The 18828-nt window shown below is 38.5% G+C and overlaps 3 protein-coding genes across 3 annotated transcripts; 1 reads left to right on the top strand and 2 right to left on the bottom strand.

Annotated features, from left to right (window-relative positions):
* Nucleotides 1–3615: 3615 nt before the first annotated feature.
* LOC130731297 (F-box/kelch-repeat protein At3g23880-like) lies at nucleotides 3616–4797 on the bottom strand. Its single transcript, XM_057583542.1, has one exon. The coding sequence runs from the start codon at nucleotides 4795–4797 to the stop codon at nucleotides 3616–3618; it is 1182 nt and encodes a 393-aa protein (XP_057439525.1).
* A 7571-nt stretch (nucleotides 4798–12368) lies between these two features.
* LOC130731289 (F-box/kelch-repeat protein At1g24800-like) lies at nucleotides 12369–13555 on the bottom strand. Its single transcript, XM_057583529.1, has 2 exons — nucleotides 13244–13555; nucleotides 12369–13187 (listed from the first exon to the last, which is right to left on the bottom strand). The coding sequence occupies exons 1-2, from the start codon at nucleotides 13553–13555 to the stop codon at nucleotides 12606–12608; spliced, it is 894 nt and encodes a 297-aa protein (XP_057439512.1). The 3' UTR covers nucleotides 12369–12605.
* Nucleotides 13556–17467: 3912 nt separating this feature from the next.
* On the top strand, nucleotides 17468–18790 carry LOC130731282 (uclacyanin 1-like). The gene is made up of 2 exons (XM_057583518.1): nucleotides 17468–17654; nucleotides 18432–18790. Exons 1-2 carry the CDS (start codon nucleotides 17468–17470, stop codon nucleotides 18788–18790), a joined length of 546 nt encoding a protein of 181 aa, XP_057439501.1.
* Nucleotides 18791–18828: the final 38 nt, after the last annotated feature.

The following is an 18828-nucleotide window of genomic DNA, read 5'->3' as shown; positions in this document are numbered from 1 at the left end:
GTGTAGGAAGAGGTGATGTCTGTCCAACACCGGTGGCTTGTACTTTCGAGCCATTTGCAAGGGTAACATGGTGTGTAGTTTTGGGTGATGATAAGTTAGAGAAAAAGGAAGGATTACCCGTGAGATGATCTGAGGCACCAGAATCCAAAACCCATGATCCAACAGGTGTAGAATGAGAGTAACAAACCGTAGAATTACCGGTTTGAGCAACAGTCGCTGATGAAGATGATTGCTGAGCGCCCTTCAGCTGGAGATATTCCTTGTACTCATCGGCTGAGAATGAGTGATTCTTTGCACCATCAGATTCAACCTTGGACTCCATAGACTGTGCGACATTAGCAGTTTTGTTTGGAAATCCAACTATAGAGTAGCAACGATCCTGTGTGTGTCCATCCCTCTTACAGTAAGAACAATGGAGATTTCCTCTACCTCCTCTTCCACGTCCACCACCTTTACGACCACGGCCTCGACCCCCTGACTCAAAAAAATTTGATATGAGAGCAGAGGAGTCAGAGGCTGTATGAGATTCAACTCTAGCTGAAGTGGCAGATGACGGGACACGAAGTAAATGGTTAATAAGCTCCTCCGATTTAGGAATATTGAGATTAGTAAGGGTCTGGTTTCGAACAGATTCCAGATCCTTATGGAGACCATGCAAAACAAACACCATGAACATATTGTCAAGTTTCTCCAACACCTTCTTCAAATCGTCATTAACCAACATTGACTTCAGCTCCACAATGGTAGATTGTGCCTTATTCAGGTAAGACGGCAAATTAAGATCAGTCATCTGGAGATTTGCCAAATTACGTACTGAATCGTACAACCGCTGAATATCATTAGCATAGATGTCCTGTGCCTTTTTCCACACATCATAACATGTTTTGTAGGGACGAAAGTGAACAATCAGTCTAGGTTCAATTGCCTGGTATAATAAAGAAACAAGTTGATAATCAGCCTTCTCCCATTCCTTCTTCTCAGAAGCATCAATATCAGCACACTTTTTAGTAAGGTGCTCTGACAAACCTTGACCCAAAAACCAGATCTCAACAGCATTGGACCAATCTAGATAATTTGCCTCATTCAACTTCTTAGAAGTGATAACAGGAGTCCCAGAAAAAGCGAATACCCTTGGGAGACTTATCCTTCAACAAATCCTCCATGAAAAAAAGAACAACCAGAAATAGGGAAAACAACCGCAACCAAACAAATCTAAACACACTTCAAACGAAAGGCTCACCGACTGAAACAGGCCAAAAAACAGAAACAAGACACCTCAAATACAGAAACAAACCACAGAAGAGGAATCCTGGAAGAAAAACAAGCAAACCCAGAAAAATTGTCAGCGGTGGCAGCAGAGGCGGCTGATCGCGGTGGTGGCAGCAGCAGGCTATGGTAGCAGCAGCCGGCAGCAGTGGTGGCGGCCGGTGGTTGCTTCCGGAAATCTAACCGGTAAAAATAAGGGGTAGCCTACGACTGCTGGAACCCTAAACTAAACTAGTAAACCAGAGGGAGACTTGAATCAGAAAGCTCTGGTAACATATCGAATTATGTTATTATACAATATCTAATTATCTATTAAGAGAAGACATATTAGTAAGTACTTTGCAGCATGCCATGTGACTCAAGCTTTGGACAAGCTAATATAGCCTACTACCTCCTGATGACAGGGACCACACAACCTCTAACAAAAATTCACACCTGTCTATACAGAACCTGAACTTGAGGACATGCATCAAATGTTACAATAAAATCGTTGACACATGAAACAAAGTAACTCGATATTGTAAATTTAAGAATAAGAATGAAACGTACCCACATGGAGACAGATGCAAAAGCTTAGTTCAGCATGGTAATTGCTGCAATTAACAACATGGAAAACAGATAACTTCTCTTTCAAGTAATGTAACATAATAAAGATTTGGATCACAATCTACCAAGAAAAGCTCCTTAGCATTGAAGTTAAAATGCAACAGTTATTACTTATTAGTAGTGTCCTTCCTATATGGATTTGTGTAGAATATTATGCAAGTATACTATGATTTCATATCCAGTGAGGGAGGCAAGAAAAAATAAAACATTGGCGGCACATCAAGGCCAGAGGGTCTAAGATATGGGTTAACAGAAATTCACCACCAAAATAAAAAACTAAAACTAGAGCTATATACTTTTCAAGAACAAGACTGAGAACGTGTAGCTCATGTACTTTTCAAAATTTGGGAACAAGATGTTAGCATGTAAGTGATAGAACCACCCTGAAATCTGATATTATTTCTTACAAATCCCTAATCCCCAAAATGGGAACCATAGCATAATACAAGAGAGTCCACACCCTCTAGAGAGTCCATGAATCATCTGCTAAGGAAAATACGAAAGTAATAGTAAGAGAGATTTTATAACCATCAGTCCATCACTAATCTCCTGATCTTTACACAGTCACGGCATCACCATTCGACAAAAGCTCTATCTTTGCCTTCAGCTTCTTAAATTACAAAACAAAAGGGCCAAGGAATTGAACTCCACCTACCTCACTATATGTAAGAGATGCGAATATAAGGAGATTATGCATTGATGAAGGTCACAAGCGAAAATGAAGCAAAGTGCTTAAATGTAGTAGTGTACCATCAAAGAAAAAAGTAAATGAATACAACTATCGCATGGCTTGGTGACAAATCAATGCACATGTGACTATGTAAATAAAATTCAGCTTTATCCACACTATATTAGATGGGTATCATCCATATAATATATTTACTAGCATAATAACATAAGAATATATTAACTCTACCTGAATTATGGTGTTTCGAGTGTAATTTGACATAACATACTAGTTCTTCGAGTATATCAATTCCTTGATTGGTGAATCTTAAGTATTAGCAATATATGCAAAGTAGTATTCATCTTTGATGTACAAAGGGACTTTTACTTACATCTTTCTAACCAATGGGAGGCCTCTTGAGTGATAAGTGATAACAAACAAAAATCCAGGAAAATCTAACTCATACAGGATAAGAGTCCATGAAAGTTTTATGAATATCTTTTGATCCATGCTTTCAGAGAGGACTGACAAATTCTCAACCTCTGTTTCCTATCTAATTAATACTCTGATAATTAAAGGACTTATGGAATAAGGCAGTGGAAAAATCAAGAGCAAATGGAAAAAATGGTAGGTTCATTGAATGAGTAACAATAGTTTCATAAGTTGGAGCCACATCAACAACTCATATAACATGACTGTAACTGTTGCAACTACCAGTAGCATGAATCAGAGACCATATGACACAAAAAAAGAGTATGTTAAAACATTACAAAAAAGTAAAAACTAAATACCAAAGCCAGATTTCTCAAGTTCAGAACATGTCCAGACCAGCTTCTCAATCCCGTAATCAGTTTTCAACAGGAAAATCATAATTTGCGACCAACAAGGATAGATATAGGAAAATCATAATCAGTTCATTTCAATTCTTTTTCATATATTTGATAGTATATAAGATATGTGGGCAATTGAAGAGCCAACTTGTATACAAGTGACTTCTAACTTCTAACCATTCAATATGCTAATAAATCTTAATAGCCATCAATGAGTAAAGCCTTAAGCTTAGACTAGAAAAACAATCAATAACCTGTTCTTCCAATCGGAAAAAAGCTTTCCTTATAGAATATTATCTGATCATGATCTACCAGCTCTGTAGCAGCAATCTCCTTGAGCATCTGGGTCCTTAAATCAAACAAGCCTAGTTCACCATTTTTATTTCTGAAGAATATATCGCCTGTCTTCCCGACTCCAATAGGAACTCCAAAGCCATGCAAGGGTCCAAGTCCAACAGTGAAAAGCTTAGTCCATGATTCTTTCACACGGAGTTCACCCAAAATCCATATGTCTAGAGTTGTTGTTTCTTCATGTTTTGATATCAACGCAATGGACTCATTTAACACGGCCAAGTAATTCTGCACCTTTCTATCATCTAACGGTAAGGGCGTTGTATAGAATATCTCTTTGCTAAAGTTGAATGACACCAAATGTGTATCAAAACCATAGTCCTTTGACAGATTGTAACCCACCCAGTGACACACTCCGTTCATGTAAATGTCACAACCCATGCCAGCACCGTCTCCAGTAATAATAGGCATATCAACATCAAGTTTCCTCCAATAGTTGCTTTTTAGGCTATATATCTCCCACAAGGGCTCTGGGATCATTGGCTCATCTCCGTCCTCATCTTGGCGATCATCATCATCATCATTATCATTATCATTATCATTATCTGGATAATAAGTTATAAGCCGAACGATCTTAAAGTCATCTGTAACATGATCATAACCAAATCCATGAGTAGTAATTTTACTATAAGCCTCCAGATCAGGTAGAGACTCTCGAGGGCTGGGAGGAGTAGCTATGAATTCCTGAGTAGCTGGGTTCCACAATACAAACTCACGGTCTGGTGCTTCGTGGAGACAAAGAATGCCATGAATACCGGAACCCGAAACACTATGGAATCTGCCATGCTCTTGATATGGAAGCCAATCTGATTTGAGTGTTTTCTCAAGCTTGTCACCTGAAAGTGAATACAATGTACCGTGACATTGGGTGCCATCTAATTTCTGCTTTAAGAGAAGAAGAGATGTATCGTCGTAATAAGATTGATGTTTCGATACCAATTTGCTGCACAACATGGTCATGAAATAAGGGATTTCAAGTAAATCAGCCCATGATTTGTGAACCAGTGTGAATCGCTTGAGGGATTTCAGAGGCAGTTTTGACAAAATAGTGAAGGCAACATCATCAGGAATCGCCATTGTTGAAGGGGGCATAGCTTTAACGACTCTTGATTGAGGTAAAGAATTGGCAGTTGAGTTTGTTCGTAACGAGCGTAAAACCTCACCTGCGCGTAACCAAGTGCTTCTTCTTAAACCCTTTTCTTTCTACTTTTTAATTTCAACAATTAATTTTGGTATCTCAAATAATTAAAACGTTTTTATATTTCTTATTTTTCTGTTAACTTTTTTTTGAAAAGAATAATTTGTTAACTTAATTGAGAATAAAATAAATAAATATAGACATTTGGATATCCATAGTTTTTAAACAATATGTTCCTTATTTATATACATTCCCAAGCCTTGGTGGGGTTGAGGTTTCTTTGGCGCAAGAATTGGCACAAAGTTATTTGTGGGGTTGATTGTTTGTACTTAGTTCGTGTTGTTGGGAATGGAAAAGACGATTTTCATCATTACAGTAGTGTGTTGATTGACATTCATCTTCTTCTCTCATAGAATTGTCATGTGAAGATTTGTCATGTGAAGGAAACAAACCAGAGGATTAACTGGCAGGAATTGAGTTTGGTTTACAATGTACTGTCATAGATTTGGTTTCTCTTCCTGTTGAGATTGTTTCTCTCCTTAGAGAGGATTTTAGTGTCACGTAGTTTGGGTGGCTGTTAGGGTGCAAGTGCACCCTAGGTCTTGCACCATGCAAGACCAAAAAATACCTGCTATAACAGGTTATGTTTACCTGTTAAAAAAAATCAAAAAAAATAAATACATGAATAATACAAGAATACCCTCTCATTCTCTCTGCCTAGGTCTTCAGTCTTCCCTCATGCCTCCGATGCCGCCGCCGCGTTGCCTTTCCACTCCGCCGCCACGGTCGCTTTTCCTTCCTTGTTGCAGATTGAGATGCTCTGTCACATGATCACCACTCTCCCTTCTCCATCTGTCCATTCTCCTTTCCTCATTGGTGGTGTGTGGTTCGCAGATGAAAGCGGTTTTGCTGGTTCGGCAGAGGAGCTTCTACGGCGCGACGAACGTTGGGCTATGAACGGTGGTGGGGGCGATTAACGCCCATCTGATTGGGATTCATTTCCTTCTCATTCGATCTATCTCTTTCTCTCTGGGATCGATCTCCTTCGAGATCCCAGATCTGGGAACCACTAGTGACCCAATTCGAACAGAACCCAGAACAATAGAACAACAACCCAGAAAAATCGAAAGGGATTTGAGACAGGGAAAATCGCTTGAGCCAGTGGGTGTTCATTATCAAGTTTGGGGAAATCGCTTGAGACAGATCTAGGTGTTCATTGTTACATTCTGAGCATTGTTACTTCTAGTTTTTTTCTGGGAAATTTCAAATCCTTTCTGAGCATTGTTACCTCTAGTTGTTTTCATTGTTACAATTTCCAGAAGTGCTTTTTCTCTCAGTTCTATATCCAGCATAATCAGCATCACAGTAACCTGAAAGCTTATACTCTGATGTTTTCTTATACATCAAGCCAAGGTTAGTGGTACCTTTCAGATATCTCAGGATCCTCTTAACAGCAGTTAAGTGGGTTTCCCTCGGATCTGATTGGAAACGAGCGCATAGATGAACACTAAACAGAATATCTGGCCTAGATGCAGTTAAGTATAGAAGTGATCCTATCATACCACGATAGAGCTTCTGACAAACTTTACCACTTGCATCTTCTTTCTCCAGGATGCATGTAGGATGCATTGGAGTCTTAGCAATTGTAGATTCAGTCATGTTGAACTTTTTCAGAAGTTCTTTAGTGTACTTGCTCTGATGGATGTACGTTCTTTCTGGTGTTTGATCAACTTGTATACCCAGAAAGTACTTTAGTTCTCCCATCATACTCATTTCAAATTTAGCCTGCATCATCTCAGAAAACTCTTTGCATAGAGATGGATTAGCAGATCCAAATATAATATCATCAACATAAATTTGCACAATTAAGATATCATCTTTGTAAGTTTTGCAAAAGAGAGTTGTATCTACTTTACCCCTTACAAACTTATTTTTCCAGAAGGAATGAGCTGAGTCTCTCATACCATGCTCTAGGAGCTTGCTTCAGACCATAGAGAGATTTCTTCAATTTGAAAACATGGTCAGGGTTCTTCTCATCTTCAAAACCCGGAGGTTGATGAACATAGACTTCCTCTGAGATGTAACCATTTAGGAAGACACTCTTAACATCCATCTGATGAAGAACAATGTTGTGATTCACTGAGAATGAGATCAGTAGTCTGATAGCTTCCAGTCTTGCTACTGGAGCAAACGTTTCAGTATAGTCTATTCCTTCTTGCTCACTGTAGCCTTGAGCAACTAGCATTGCCTGGTTTCTGACTACATCTCCTTTCTCATTCAGCTTGTTTCTGAAAACCCATTTGGTTCCAATCACGTGAACGCTTTGAGGTTTCTTCACTAGGCTCTAAACACCATTCTTGGAAAATTGATTCAGTTCTTCTTCCATAGCCAGAATCCAGTCCTTGTCTTGAAGAGCTTCATCCATTGACTTGGGTTCAATTAAGGACACCAATCCTTTTAGACTGAGCAAAGTCTCTTCAGAGGGTCTGAAGGCTGATCTGGTTCTGATTAGTTCATCTTTGTTACCCAGAATCAATTCCTTAGGATGAGACGCAGTGATTCTGCTCTTCTTCTGAGGTTGTGAATAAGAGGGGTCAGCTTCTTCTGGTTCATCTTCCTCTGGCTCAGCTTCCTCTGGAGCTTTGCCTTTATCAGAAACATTTATACTCAAATCTGCAAACTTTTTAACTAGCTTTGACTGATCAGAGTCAAGCTTATCATCAAATCTAACATGAATAGATTCTTCAATAGTTTTAGCATCAGTATTATAAAATCTGAAACCTTTAGATCGATCAGAGTAACCAAGTAATAGACATTTAGAAGATTTAGCATCAAACTTATGCAATCTATCCTTAGTGTTTAGAACATAGCAAACACAACCAAAAGGATGAAAATAAGAAATGTTGGGTTTTATATTCTTCCACAATTCATAAGGAGTCTTATTCAGAATTGGTCTCACAGAGATTCTGTTCTGAATGTAACATGCTGTGTTTACTGCATCTGCCCAAAAGTGCTTTGCCATGCCAGTTTCTTGGAGCATGGTTCTAGCCATCTCCTGAAGAGTTCTGTTCTTCCTCTCAACAACCCCATTTTGTTGAGGAGTTCTGGGACAAGAGAAATCATGTGCAATTCCATAGGAATCAAACAGACTCTCAAGCTTGTCATTCTCAAACTCTCCACCATGATCACTTCTGACACGCACAATCCTACAAGCCTTCTCGTTTTGCACTTGGGCAATGAAGGTAGAGAACACAGAATGAGACTCATCCTTGCGAGATAGAAATTTTACCCATGTCCAGCGGCTATAGTCATCAACAATGACCATCCCATATCTTTTGCCACCTATAGACTCAGTTTTCACTGGTCCAAACAGGTCGATATGCAGAAGTTCCAACGGCCTTGAGGTTGAGACAACATTCTTTGCCTTAAACGGGACTTTTGTGAATTTGCCTTTCTGACATGCTTCACAAAGAGCATCTGAAGAGAACTTCAGAGCGGGTAAGCCCCTGACAAGGTTGAGCTTACTCAGCTGAGAAATCTTTCTCATACTGGCATGCCCTAACCGTCTATGCCATACCCATTGCTCCTCATTAACAGAAAGAAGGCACTTCACATTCTGAGATTCCAACTCAGATAATCTGATCTTATAAATGTTGTTCTTCCTCTTGCTGTTAAACAGAACAGAGCCATCGATCTGACTTACAGCCCTGCAAGACTTTTGATTGAAAATAACATCATAACCCTTGTCAGCTAATTGACTTATAGACAATAAGTTGTGAGTTAAGTCATCTACCAATAAAACATTATCAATGCATGGACTATTATCAACACAAATAGTACCAGTACCAACAATTTTACCCTTCTCGTTGCCACCAAAGCCAACTTCGCCTCCAGGCTTAAGTTTTAGCTCTTGGAACATACGCCTTTCTCCCGTCATGTGACGCGAGCATCCACTGTCCAGATACCATGATTGGTGTTTCAGTGGAGCGATCAAGGATATCTGCAACATAGATAATCTTATCCTTAGGTACCCACTTTCTGTGTCCTTTCTTGTTAGTTACCTCAGAGGTTCTGATCACCTTGGGTTTCTTAACATGATAGTGTAAAGGAATTTTAGCATGATATTTAGACATGGAGAAAGTTCCCTTCTTGAGAGGGGGGTCAGCAACTTTAACAGGTAAAGGTTCAGGTAATATAGTACCAGAGGGTACAAAATGTTCATATAAGGATTTAGCCTTAGGCATAGGAGGCTCACTTCTACTGGGTCTAGAATAGCCAATGCCATACATTTCATTTCTGCTTCTGCCATAGATCATTGAAGCCATCAAGCTTCTGTCTACGCTTTTGGCTAGGAATCTTTGAAAGGATTTTTCATATTTAGATTCATTATTACTATCAGAGGCATCACAAGCAACCACTTCTTCTAACTTAGCAATCTAGTTCTTAAGCACAGAGTTAGAATTTTCTAAAGCATGATTGTTATTTTTCATTTCAGAAATAATTTTCTCATGTTCAGCAGAAGTCTGAGAAGTAGCAGAGAAATCCTTTTTCAACTTTTTATGCTTAGTCAATAAAGAGTTATACTTATCCATAATATCAGACAAAGCATGTTTTAGTTCAGAGGTTGAGAAAGAAGCGAATACCTCATTTTAATCATCTGAGTTAGGATCTTCCTCTGATGCTGATTCAGAGTTAGTTGCATCTTTTGACTCTGCTTCTTTGTCTTTGACAATAGTCATGAGTCCTTGAACTTCACCATCAGAGTCAACATCTTCTGACTCTGATTCATCAAAAGTCACCATCGGACTTTTCTTAGTTTTGAAGTGCTTCTTTGGCTTCTTGTCCTTTTTCAGCTTTGGACAATCACTCTTGTAGTGCCCTGATTCTTTGCATTCAAAACAAGTGACTTCCTTGATTGAGGACTTCTTCTGGCCATATGAGGATTCAAACTTTCCTTTGGCCTTTCCAGAGCCTCTGTACTTGCTCTGCTTGTGCTTCCAGATGCGGTTGAGCCTTTTGGAGATCAGAGTCAGCTCATCTTCATCAGAATCTTCTGATGCTTCTTCAGATTCTTCTGCTTCAGCTTGGAGAGCTTTCGACTTCTCAGATTTAGACTTCTCAGATTTGGATTTCAAGGCTATAGACTTCTTCCCCAGATCCTGCATTTCTGAGCGCTTCAGTTCATGACATTTCAGTATGCTGATGAGTTCTTCTAAACTCATACGCTCAACATCTCTTGTAAGCTCTATTGAAGTCACTAAAGGCATCCAGCTTTCAGGAAGACTTCTAATAACCCTTATGACATGATCTTTTGTAGTGTAGCTTTTGTTGAGAGGTCTTATTCCAGCTACAAGCAACTGAAATCTGGAAAACATATCCTCAATGGACTCGTTAGGTTCCATGATGAAGGATTCATACTTCTTAATCAAGGACAACGCCTTTGATTCTTTCACTTTCTTGTTTCCTTCATGGGACATTTTTAAGGATTCAAAGATACCCTTAGCAAACTCACGATCTGTAATCTTCTGGTACTCTTCATAGGAAATAGCACTAAGAAGAATAGCTCTAGCTTTGTGGTGTTGTGAGTAAAGCTTCTTTTGCTCAGCAGTCATCTCTGATCTGGAGATCTTCTTGCCATCAGCATCCACTGGACGCTCGTAGCCATCCACAATGATATCCCAGAGATCTGCGTTGAAGCCCAGAAAGAAACTTTCTATTCTGTCTTTCCAATATTCGAACCTTTGACCATCGAACATAGGAGGCTTTGCATTGTAACCATCCTTTTGTGTTTCACTGGTGGTAGCCATTTGTTTTTCACACCGGCCCGGATCACTGAACACTGTTAGGTGTGGTAATCAGAACTTGCGCTCTGATACCAATTGAAGGTATGAAAAACGATAGAAAGGGGGGGTTTGAATAGCGTTTTCAGAATAAAACTTCCCACTTAAGATTTTAACAAATCTTTCGAGACACAAGTAAAGTGCATAAGATAAGAGATGAGAAAAGCACACAAGGATTTTATCCTGGTTCACTTGATGAATCACTCAAGCTAGTCCAGTCCACCCGTGAAGGTGATTTCTTCCTTCTAGAATGAAGGAAATTCACTAATCAGAGATTTGTTACAACTGCACTTGAAACCTACAAGTGACTAACAATACACTGGCTTAGCTCACACTAAGATTCACTCTCTTAGTCTTCTCTAGGATCCGATCAACCTTGATCTCCTAAAGGTAAACTAAACAACTGTTTAAAAGATATTGTTTACAAAGAGATTGCTTCTGAAAAGCTTATAGTAAACACAATGAATCCGATGAAGAAAGATTGCTTAGAAGATTTGAATATTGCTTGCGCGTATAAGTTTCTTCAACAGCATCTTTTAGTCTTCAGCCTCTATATATACTCCAAGGATTAGGGTTTGAACATTGCATGGGAATGCTACCGTTGGAGGGCAGATCTGGGATTTCCAGCTTCTACTGTGGCTGAGAATGTTAGGTTAGGTCGTCAGGATAGTACACTTGCTTTTGTACTTTGGATAGTGACGTGACCTTTAACCTTGTTGACTTCTCATCAGAGGAATGCTTCGTGTTGGAACTTGTGAAACTTGTTGATCAGAGTCAGAGGGAAGCATGGATCCTCTGACCGTTGTATCTTCTGATTCTGAACTCAGAGGAGAAGTCTTGGTCTTCAGAGCCAGTTTGCTTCTGGACTTCAGAGACTACACTTTTCAGCTTCTGGATCTTCAGAGTCTTCTAAACCATCAGAGCTTCTGACCTTCAGAGTGTCTGGGTTATCAGAACGTCTGGATCTTCAGAACTTCAAGTGAGTTGAGTCCACATCAGAGCTTGACTATCTTCAGATCTTCTGAAGCTTTTCTACTGTTCTGTTTGAACATAGAGATTGCGAAAGCGTTGCTAGGGTCACTCTTTAAGCAAAGTGCTTCTGATTTATGTGAGATTATATCAAGGTCAGAGTCTGTCATGAACACACTCAGAAAACACGTTAGAGTACCATAATTGTTCATACTAAAACGTTAACTTGTAATCATCAAAACATAGAGTTGTACTACATGATCAAAACTTGATCTTACAAACTATGGCTTTACTAACACAAGTACACAATAACAGAAACATTCTTTTAGTTTCTCCCATATACAGAAAGCAGAAAAAGAAAAGCAAACTGATATATAATATACATATATTTAGGGAGGGATTCATCCAAGGGTTTCCCCTTACAACCAAACTTAGTTCTATTATTCAACTAAGAGGATGAATCAAATTACATCACTGATTCCCCTATTTAACTATTCAGCAGTCTACACTTCCCAAACCCCTGCCTCAACTGGTTTAGCCATATTATATTGGCAGCTAAATTTTGCAGCAAAATCATAAAACTCATGAAGTGCAATCAGATAGCTTGACATTCCCAGAAAATTGATTTGGAACATAAAGAGAAAATGTAGTAGCATAAATATTTCAAGCAGAATGTAATGAAGTTCAAACAGGGATATTCTACTCAATAGAAACAGTACGCAAATGGAAAGAGACTAATCCATCATAATAAAATTGATAAATCAAGAATCATATTACCAAATGGTTTCTTTCTCATACATTTGAAAGTATAAGATATGGGCAATTGAAGAGCCAACTTGTACACAAGTGACTTCTAACCCTTAAATATGGTAATAAATCTTAATATCCATCATCATTAATCTAATGAGTAAAGCTTTAAGCTTAGACTAGAAAAACAATCAATGACCTGCTCTTCCAATCGGAAGAATGCTTTCCTTATAGATTATCATCTGATCAAAATATGTTACCAGCTCTGTAGCAGCAATCTCCTTGAGCATCTGGGTACTTAAATCAAACAAGGCTACTAGTTCACCATTTTCATTTCTGAAGAATATATCGCCCATCTTCCCTACTCCAATAATAAACTCAAAGCCATGCAAAGGTCCAAGTCCAACAGTGAAAAGTTTAGTCCATGATTCCTTCATACCGATTTCACCCAATATCGATATGTGTAAAGTTGCTGTTTCATCATGATTAGATATCACCGCAATAGACTCATTTAACACCGCCAAGTCATTCTGCACCCTTCTATCATCTAATGGTAAGGGCGTTGTATAGAATATCTCATTGCTAAAGTTGAATGACACCAAATGTGTATCCTCCAAAGCACAGCTATCTGACTGACTATAACCAAACCAATGACACACTCCGTTCATGTAAATCTCATGACCCGAGCAGGGACCATCTCCAGTAATAAGAATATCAGGATCAAGTTTCCTCCAAGAGTTGCTTCTTAGGCTATATATCTCCCAGACAAAGAATAATTATGTGTACTTATAATCTGGTGCTTCATGGAGACAGAGAATGCCATGAATACCTGAACCCGAAACCCTAAGGAATCTGCTATGTTCTTGATATGGAAGCCAATCTGATTTGACTGTTTTCTCAAAATTGTCACCAGAAAGCAAATACAATGAACCGTGACAGATGGCTGCTGCTGTAAGAGAAGAAGAGATGTATCATCGTAATAAGATTGATGTTTGGATAAGAAATTGCTGCGGAACATGCTCATGAAATAAGGGATTTCGAGTAAATCAGCCCATGATTTGTGAACCAGCGTGAATCGCTTGAGAGATTTCAGAGGCAGTTTTGACAGAATAGTGAAGGCAACATCATCAGGAATCGCCATTGTTGAAGGGGTCAGAGCTTTAACTTCTTTCGATTGAGAAGAAGAATTCGGGGGGAGAAGAACGATTGAGTTTGCAACGGTGAGGGCTCGTTATTTTGGTGCAGACAAAAGTAGCGGAAGCAGGGGGAAGAAAAACCTCACCTTTTAAACCCCTTTTCTTTTCAATTTCTAAACTTTTATATTTCAATTAATTAAAACTCTTTTAAATTTGTTATCGGTAGAATGATGAGAAAGCACCTTCAGATTACCGGGTAGGGCGTCATGACATGTTTGGAATGCTAGCAGAGGTTCACTCCTAGAAGGAGTGCCGGGAGTGAAATTTTACCGATCTTAGGGGAAGTCGAACCCTCGACCTTTGGGGATCTAAGAGTTAAACCCGAACTTGAAATCGGCCAAAATAATTTCAAGCTAAAAGAAATGAAGGAATAATGTGTTAACTTATAGGATTTCTCAAAATAAATTTTCACCTCATTTTTATCCAAAATTTACACTACACCTCAGTTCACCTAACAAGTTAATCTCATTAAAAATATGCTACCAGATAATTTTCTTCAACTAAAATGATTTAATTTATATATTTAATGAGGGGGTTTGCTGATATATGGATATATAGAGGCTATGCCGCCTATGCGTTTTGGTTACTGGGAGGATGGCTTGCAGGGAGGTGTTTGTGTTTCTGTTGCTTGTGTTAATGGCTTGTATTCTGGCCTTTTTAAGACATTATGTTGTGGTTTGTTGGAGTTTTGTTTTGTGGGTGTAATGGGGTTTGTTTGGACATCTTGTATATGGGCATTTATAGGGTTTGGACTTTTGAGTCCTTCTAATTTCTAATATGGTATCAGAGCATATCCTAGATCCATTTGTTGTTTGTTGTGGAGACCTCCCATATTTGGGGCACCCGTTGTTGTTGATCCCACGTTCCAGGTTGCTCAGTCTTGGACGTGAGGGGGTGTGTTAGAAGTCTCACATTGGCTAGAGATAGAGCATATATAGTCTTTATAAGGGTAGTGCAAACCTTAACTCTTGAGCTAGCTTTTATGGTTGAGTATAAGTCTCCCAATTTTTAATACTCTTTTTTCTTCCTTAGGTTTTTATCTCAAATGAATTTTAAAACAAGAAAATCAGTTAGTGGGGGTGACGTGGAAAGAGAGGGGAGGGTGTGAGAATTAAATTATTTGTTAAAGAGGAAAGTAAAGGAAATAGATTTCTTTAAAACATTCACATATTTCTTTATTTATGAAATCAGTTAGTGGGGGTGACAACCAAGTGGGTTAGTGTAATGGTCCAACACTTCATCCTTTAAGCAAGTGGTTGGGGGTTCGAATCACAACTCTTGCGAATAGAAAAAAACTCCTTGGCCAGCCCCCTACCGCTCCCCCTACCGCTTAGTGCGCTGACCGTGGGGTGAGGGATTATTCTCACGGCTATCGGCTGTGGAGATACCTTGGTCAAGACCAAAAAAAAGTTAGTGGGGGTGACGTGGATTCTTTTAAGTTACATTTGTTAATGAATATCTAAAGCTTATATTAAATGTTCTCATCTCTCACAATAACACACCCCTCTCACCTGATATGCCATATATATATATGATAAATGAGAATAAATCATGACCGTTAGATCATGTCATGAACGGTCCAGATTAAAACAATTTAATGCTCACATGATCACTTAAAAAAGTCATGTTACTTTCTTAATGTTTTAATCTGGACCGTTCATGATTAGATCTAACGGTCATGATTTATTCTCATGTTCTCACATACAGTGGCGGATCCAGGACCCCGGGGTCAGATGGCAACTCAGGATCCGATGGCAACTCATTTAGATTTACTTCAATAGGAGGAACTTGTTGTTGTGATGAGCTTGATCCACATTGCTCACTTGATGACCTTGCTCTCTTTATTAAAAATTTATACATGACCTTCACAAGATAGAGTAGACTTAAATTAGATTCATTCATGACAAACTTGAGCAATTTGAAAACATTTCCATTCAAATTCCAATCTCAAACCAATTACTAAATCAAACCATTTAAATCAAACCAATTACTCTCATGTAAATCAAACCAATTACTCTCAAACCAATTACTCCCATTTTAAGCAATTACTCCCATTTTAAGCAAACTAGTGTATGTAAAATACAATATCAAATTATGAATATATCATCTAATCATCCCAATATCCCAGCCAACAATTCAACATTCAACAATTGACAAATTCAACATTCCATGTTGGAAGTCCTTAATTGCTGCCTAGAGGCTCAGCTTCAAAGAGAGCAGAAAACCCCTTAATTGCTGCCTGGCATCTATCTGAAACATAGAGGTTGGCAAACACAGAGGAAGAGATTGAAATCTAGGATGTCTTGTTATGCCTTGCTCTCAGATTTTATTGAAGCCAAAAAGAATAGAAGTGCGTTATATAGGATCTGTAAGTGGGAAGGTTTTTACATAAGGTTGTATAGAGGACATAAGATTCAGACTTTGTTTTAATAATCAATTCTTGACGAACAGACAAACGTTTTGGTTTGGTTTGTGTAAAATCTACAAGTTTGTTGAGCCTGCAAAAAAAAAAACAAATTCAACATTCCAGCCAACAATCATCCCAATATCCCAGCCAACAATTCAACATTCAACATCCTAAAGCTCCTGGACCTGGTACTGGTAGTGCTCCTTTTGACAAATTCAACATTCCAGCCAACAATTGACAAATTGATTTCAGCAAATTCAACAATTGACAACATACACTACTTTCAAACTCAGCAAAAGGGAAAGCAAATCAAAATAATAGAAGTTAGGGTTTTCAATTTGGGGTTTTTCAATTTGGGGGTTTTCAATTCCAACCAACCTTCAAGGCTTCAAGCTTCAACAGAGAGAGAGAGAGTGGGTGGTGGCGTGCGCCGGCCGCCGGCGGTGCTGTGGTGGCGTGGCCGCGTGGTGCTTGAGTGAGGAAGAAGAAGAACCAGTCGTGACTCGTCACTCGTGAGAGAGAGAGAGGTAGTGAGCACTGAGCAGAGAACTGAGAGAAGGATTGTGGTGCGTGAGTGCGTCGGCTGGATCGGTGGAGGACCGGAGGTGGTGCGTCGGCTGGATCGGTGGAGGTGGTGGTCAAGAGAAGCTGAGAAGGAGAAGAATCGTTCGTGAGTAGAGAGAGACTGAGGTCTGAGAGTGAGAATGGCTGAATGAGTGCGTGAGAGAGAGTGAGGCTGCTGGGATCTAGGTGCAATTTTTTAATTTCAGGGGGTTCAAAAAAAATTACTATAGGGGGGTATGTAGGAATTTTTTTTTTTCAGGGGGTTCAACTGAACCCCCTGAGCTCAACGTGGGTCCGCCCCTGCTCACATAAGAACACCTTTCTCACATGATACATCCTATATATATATATATATACCCAAAATTCTTAAAAGAATGTAACATATATGGCATTTGATTTTATCCAAATAAGTAAAACATAAAATTTAGAAAAGAATAGAAACAAGAAATTAAGACAAAAAATCTTAACTAAAATGGTACTTTTCAGTACAAAAGGTGTGAGATGGATAGAACACGAAAGTTGGGAGAACTGAAAGAATATAAGTGTGAACCATTCATTGTCTCTAGTCAATCACTTCACTAGCAGTGCCACTAGTCCCCCATCTTCTTGAGGTGCATTCCAAATTCACTTTTAGAGTTTTGCAGGGTTGCTATTTTTTCTCTATAGGCAGGTAATTCACATTCCTATTTTCACCCTCTTGAAAAAATCAAAATACGTATTAACTTTCTACATTCTTGATCATTTGTTTTTTTGTTCAACATGATTAAGCTTTATATTTCAATAGTTTTCATTCACTTCTCATTCCATTTTATTTGAGGCTATTTTAAGTTCTTTCAAGATTTAGTTGGTTAGCTTAAAGTTTTGTATTTGTTTATTTAGAAGGAAAATGGAGAGACTGAAGCCAGTGTGGGCTGTCAAAGCTATCATGGTAATGGTATACAGTACTTCGGTTCTATTTCCGTGCATCTATGGTGCTAACCTCACCGTCGGTGGAGCTTCTGGGTGGAATCTCGGTTCAAATATCCAGGATTGGGTGGCTTCTACAACCTCCTTCACTGTGAAAGATGATCTTGGTAACTTCCTGTAACATTATCTCTTAATTGTTAGAAATAATCATAATATAAAATCACTAATGTGATTTTTACCCAATTGTTTAAGCTATTGGGATAATAGATTATTTGACATGTTATTAGATTCTATATGACTAATTAAATGGTCTAAGTTTGATTATTGTCGCCCCTAATTTTTCTAATAAAATAAGTTTAAATTTAAGCACATGGTAAGTGGACGTATGCCCACGCTTAATATAAAATTATTCATGTGACTCTTATCTAATAACTTAACATTTTGGATAATTGGTTGTGTGACATTAATTCCCCTCCATCACTTATCTTAGTCCAGCCATGGTAGAAAAATAATTTTTCCCAAAACAGAGCATGCACAATTATCTCTTAAATCTTGTATGTGCAAATTAACCAACTAGAAGAGTAATAATTAGTTTCAGTTTCAATTGATCTTTACTTGGTTAAAAGAAAATGAAAAAGCTTTATTTTTCACATTCAGCACAAATTAAAAAATACTTAAAACTGTTTTTGAAGTTTCGTGGGGACAAATGGCATGTTTTTCAGTACATTAAAAACATAAATTACACCCACAATAGATTGTTCCTGAACCTTTCCATCTCCAACCCATATGTCCCCAACACAAATTGCATGTTTTTTTTTTTGAAACATATAAATTACATGTTTGATTGCACAATAATTTTAAGTTTAGTTTAAACTTGGAAAAAAATTAAATCATGAAACTGACATGCAATGTTTTCCTCTTGTAAAAAAAAAACTGACATGCAGTGTTCTCATATACGGTGGATCATAATGTTGTGGAAGTAAACCAAAAAGAGTATGACACGTGTACGACTACAAATGCCATAGCCGTATACAACAATGGAGACACTGTGATCCCCCTCACTGGACCAGGAGCTCGCTACTTCATATGTGCGTATCATTGCCAACAAGGCCTCAAGCTCTCTGTCTTTGTTGATTTCCCCAAGGATGAGTATTCTCCATATGATACTTTTGATTTTATCCCGGGGGAAGGCGAAGAATTGGGTTGTCTCCGAAATTGTGTCAGTGACAAGTCCCATGGGTTGTGGGTGTCACTGATTACCCTCATCCTCACTTTCAGCTCTATTTACTTCTCCTTTTTGTAATTTTTCGTTTAAATATGACTATGGGTGTTTAGTTTGTC

This window comes from Lotus japonicus, chromosome 1, assembly GCF_012489685.1.
Source record: "Lotus japonicus ecotype B-129 chromosome 1, LjGifu_v1.2".
Classification (NCBI taxonomy): Eukaryota; Viridiplantae; Streptophyta; class Magnoliopsida; order Fabales; family Fabaceae; genus Lotus; species Lotus japonicus.
The sequence above is the reverse complement of the archived record's forward strand: the minus strand, read 5'-3'. Positions and strand labels throughout refer to the sequence as shown.

Bases quoted from the DNA above. Each gene is read 5' to 3' on its own strand.
- LOC130731297 (XM_057583542.1), bottom strand. From the start codon at position 4,797: ATGGCGATTCCTGATGATGTTGCCTTCACTATTTTGTCAAAACTGCCT.
- LOC130731289 (XM_057583529.1), bottom strand. From the start codon at position 13,555: ATGGCGATTCCTGATGATGTTGCCTTCACTATTCTGTCAAAACTGCCT. The intron at 13,188-13,243 runs GTATTCATGGCA...TACACATAATTA, and splicing joins CCTTAGGGTTTCGGGTTCAG to TTCTTTGTCTGGGAGATATA.
- LOC130731282 (XM_057583518.1), top strand. From the start codon at position 17,468: ATGGAGAGACTGAAGCCAGTGTGGGCTGTCAAAGCTATCATGGTAATG. The intron at 17,655-18,431 runs GTAACTTCCTGT...ACTGACATGCAG, and splicing joins CACTGTGAAAGATGATCTTG to TGTTCTCATATACGGTGGAT.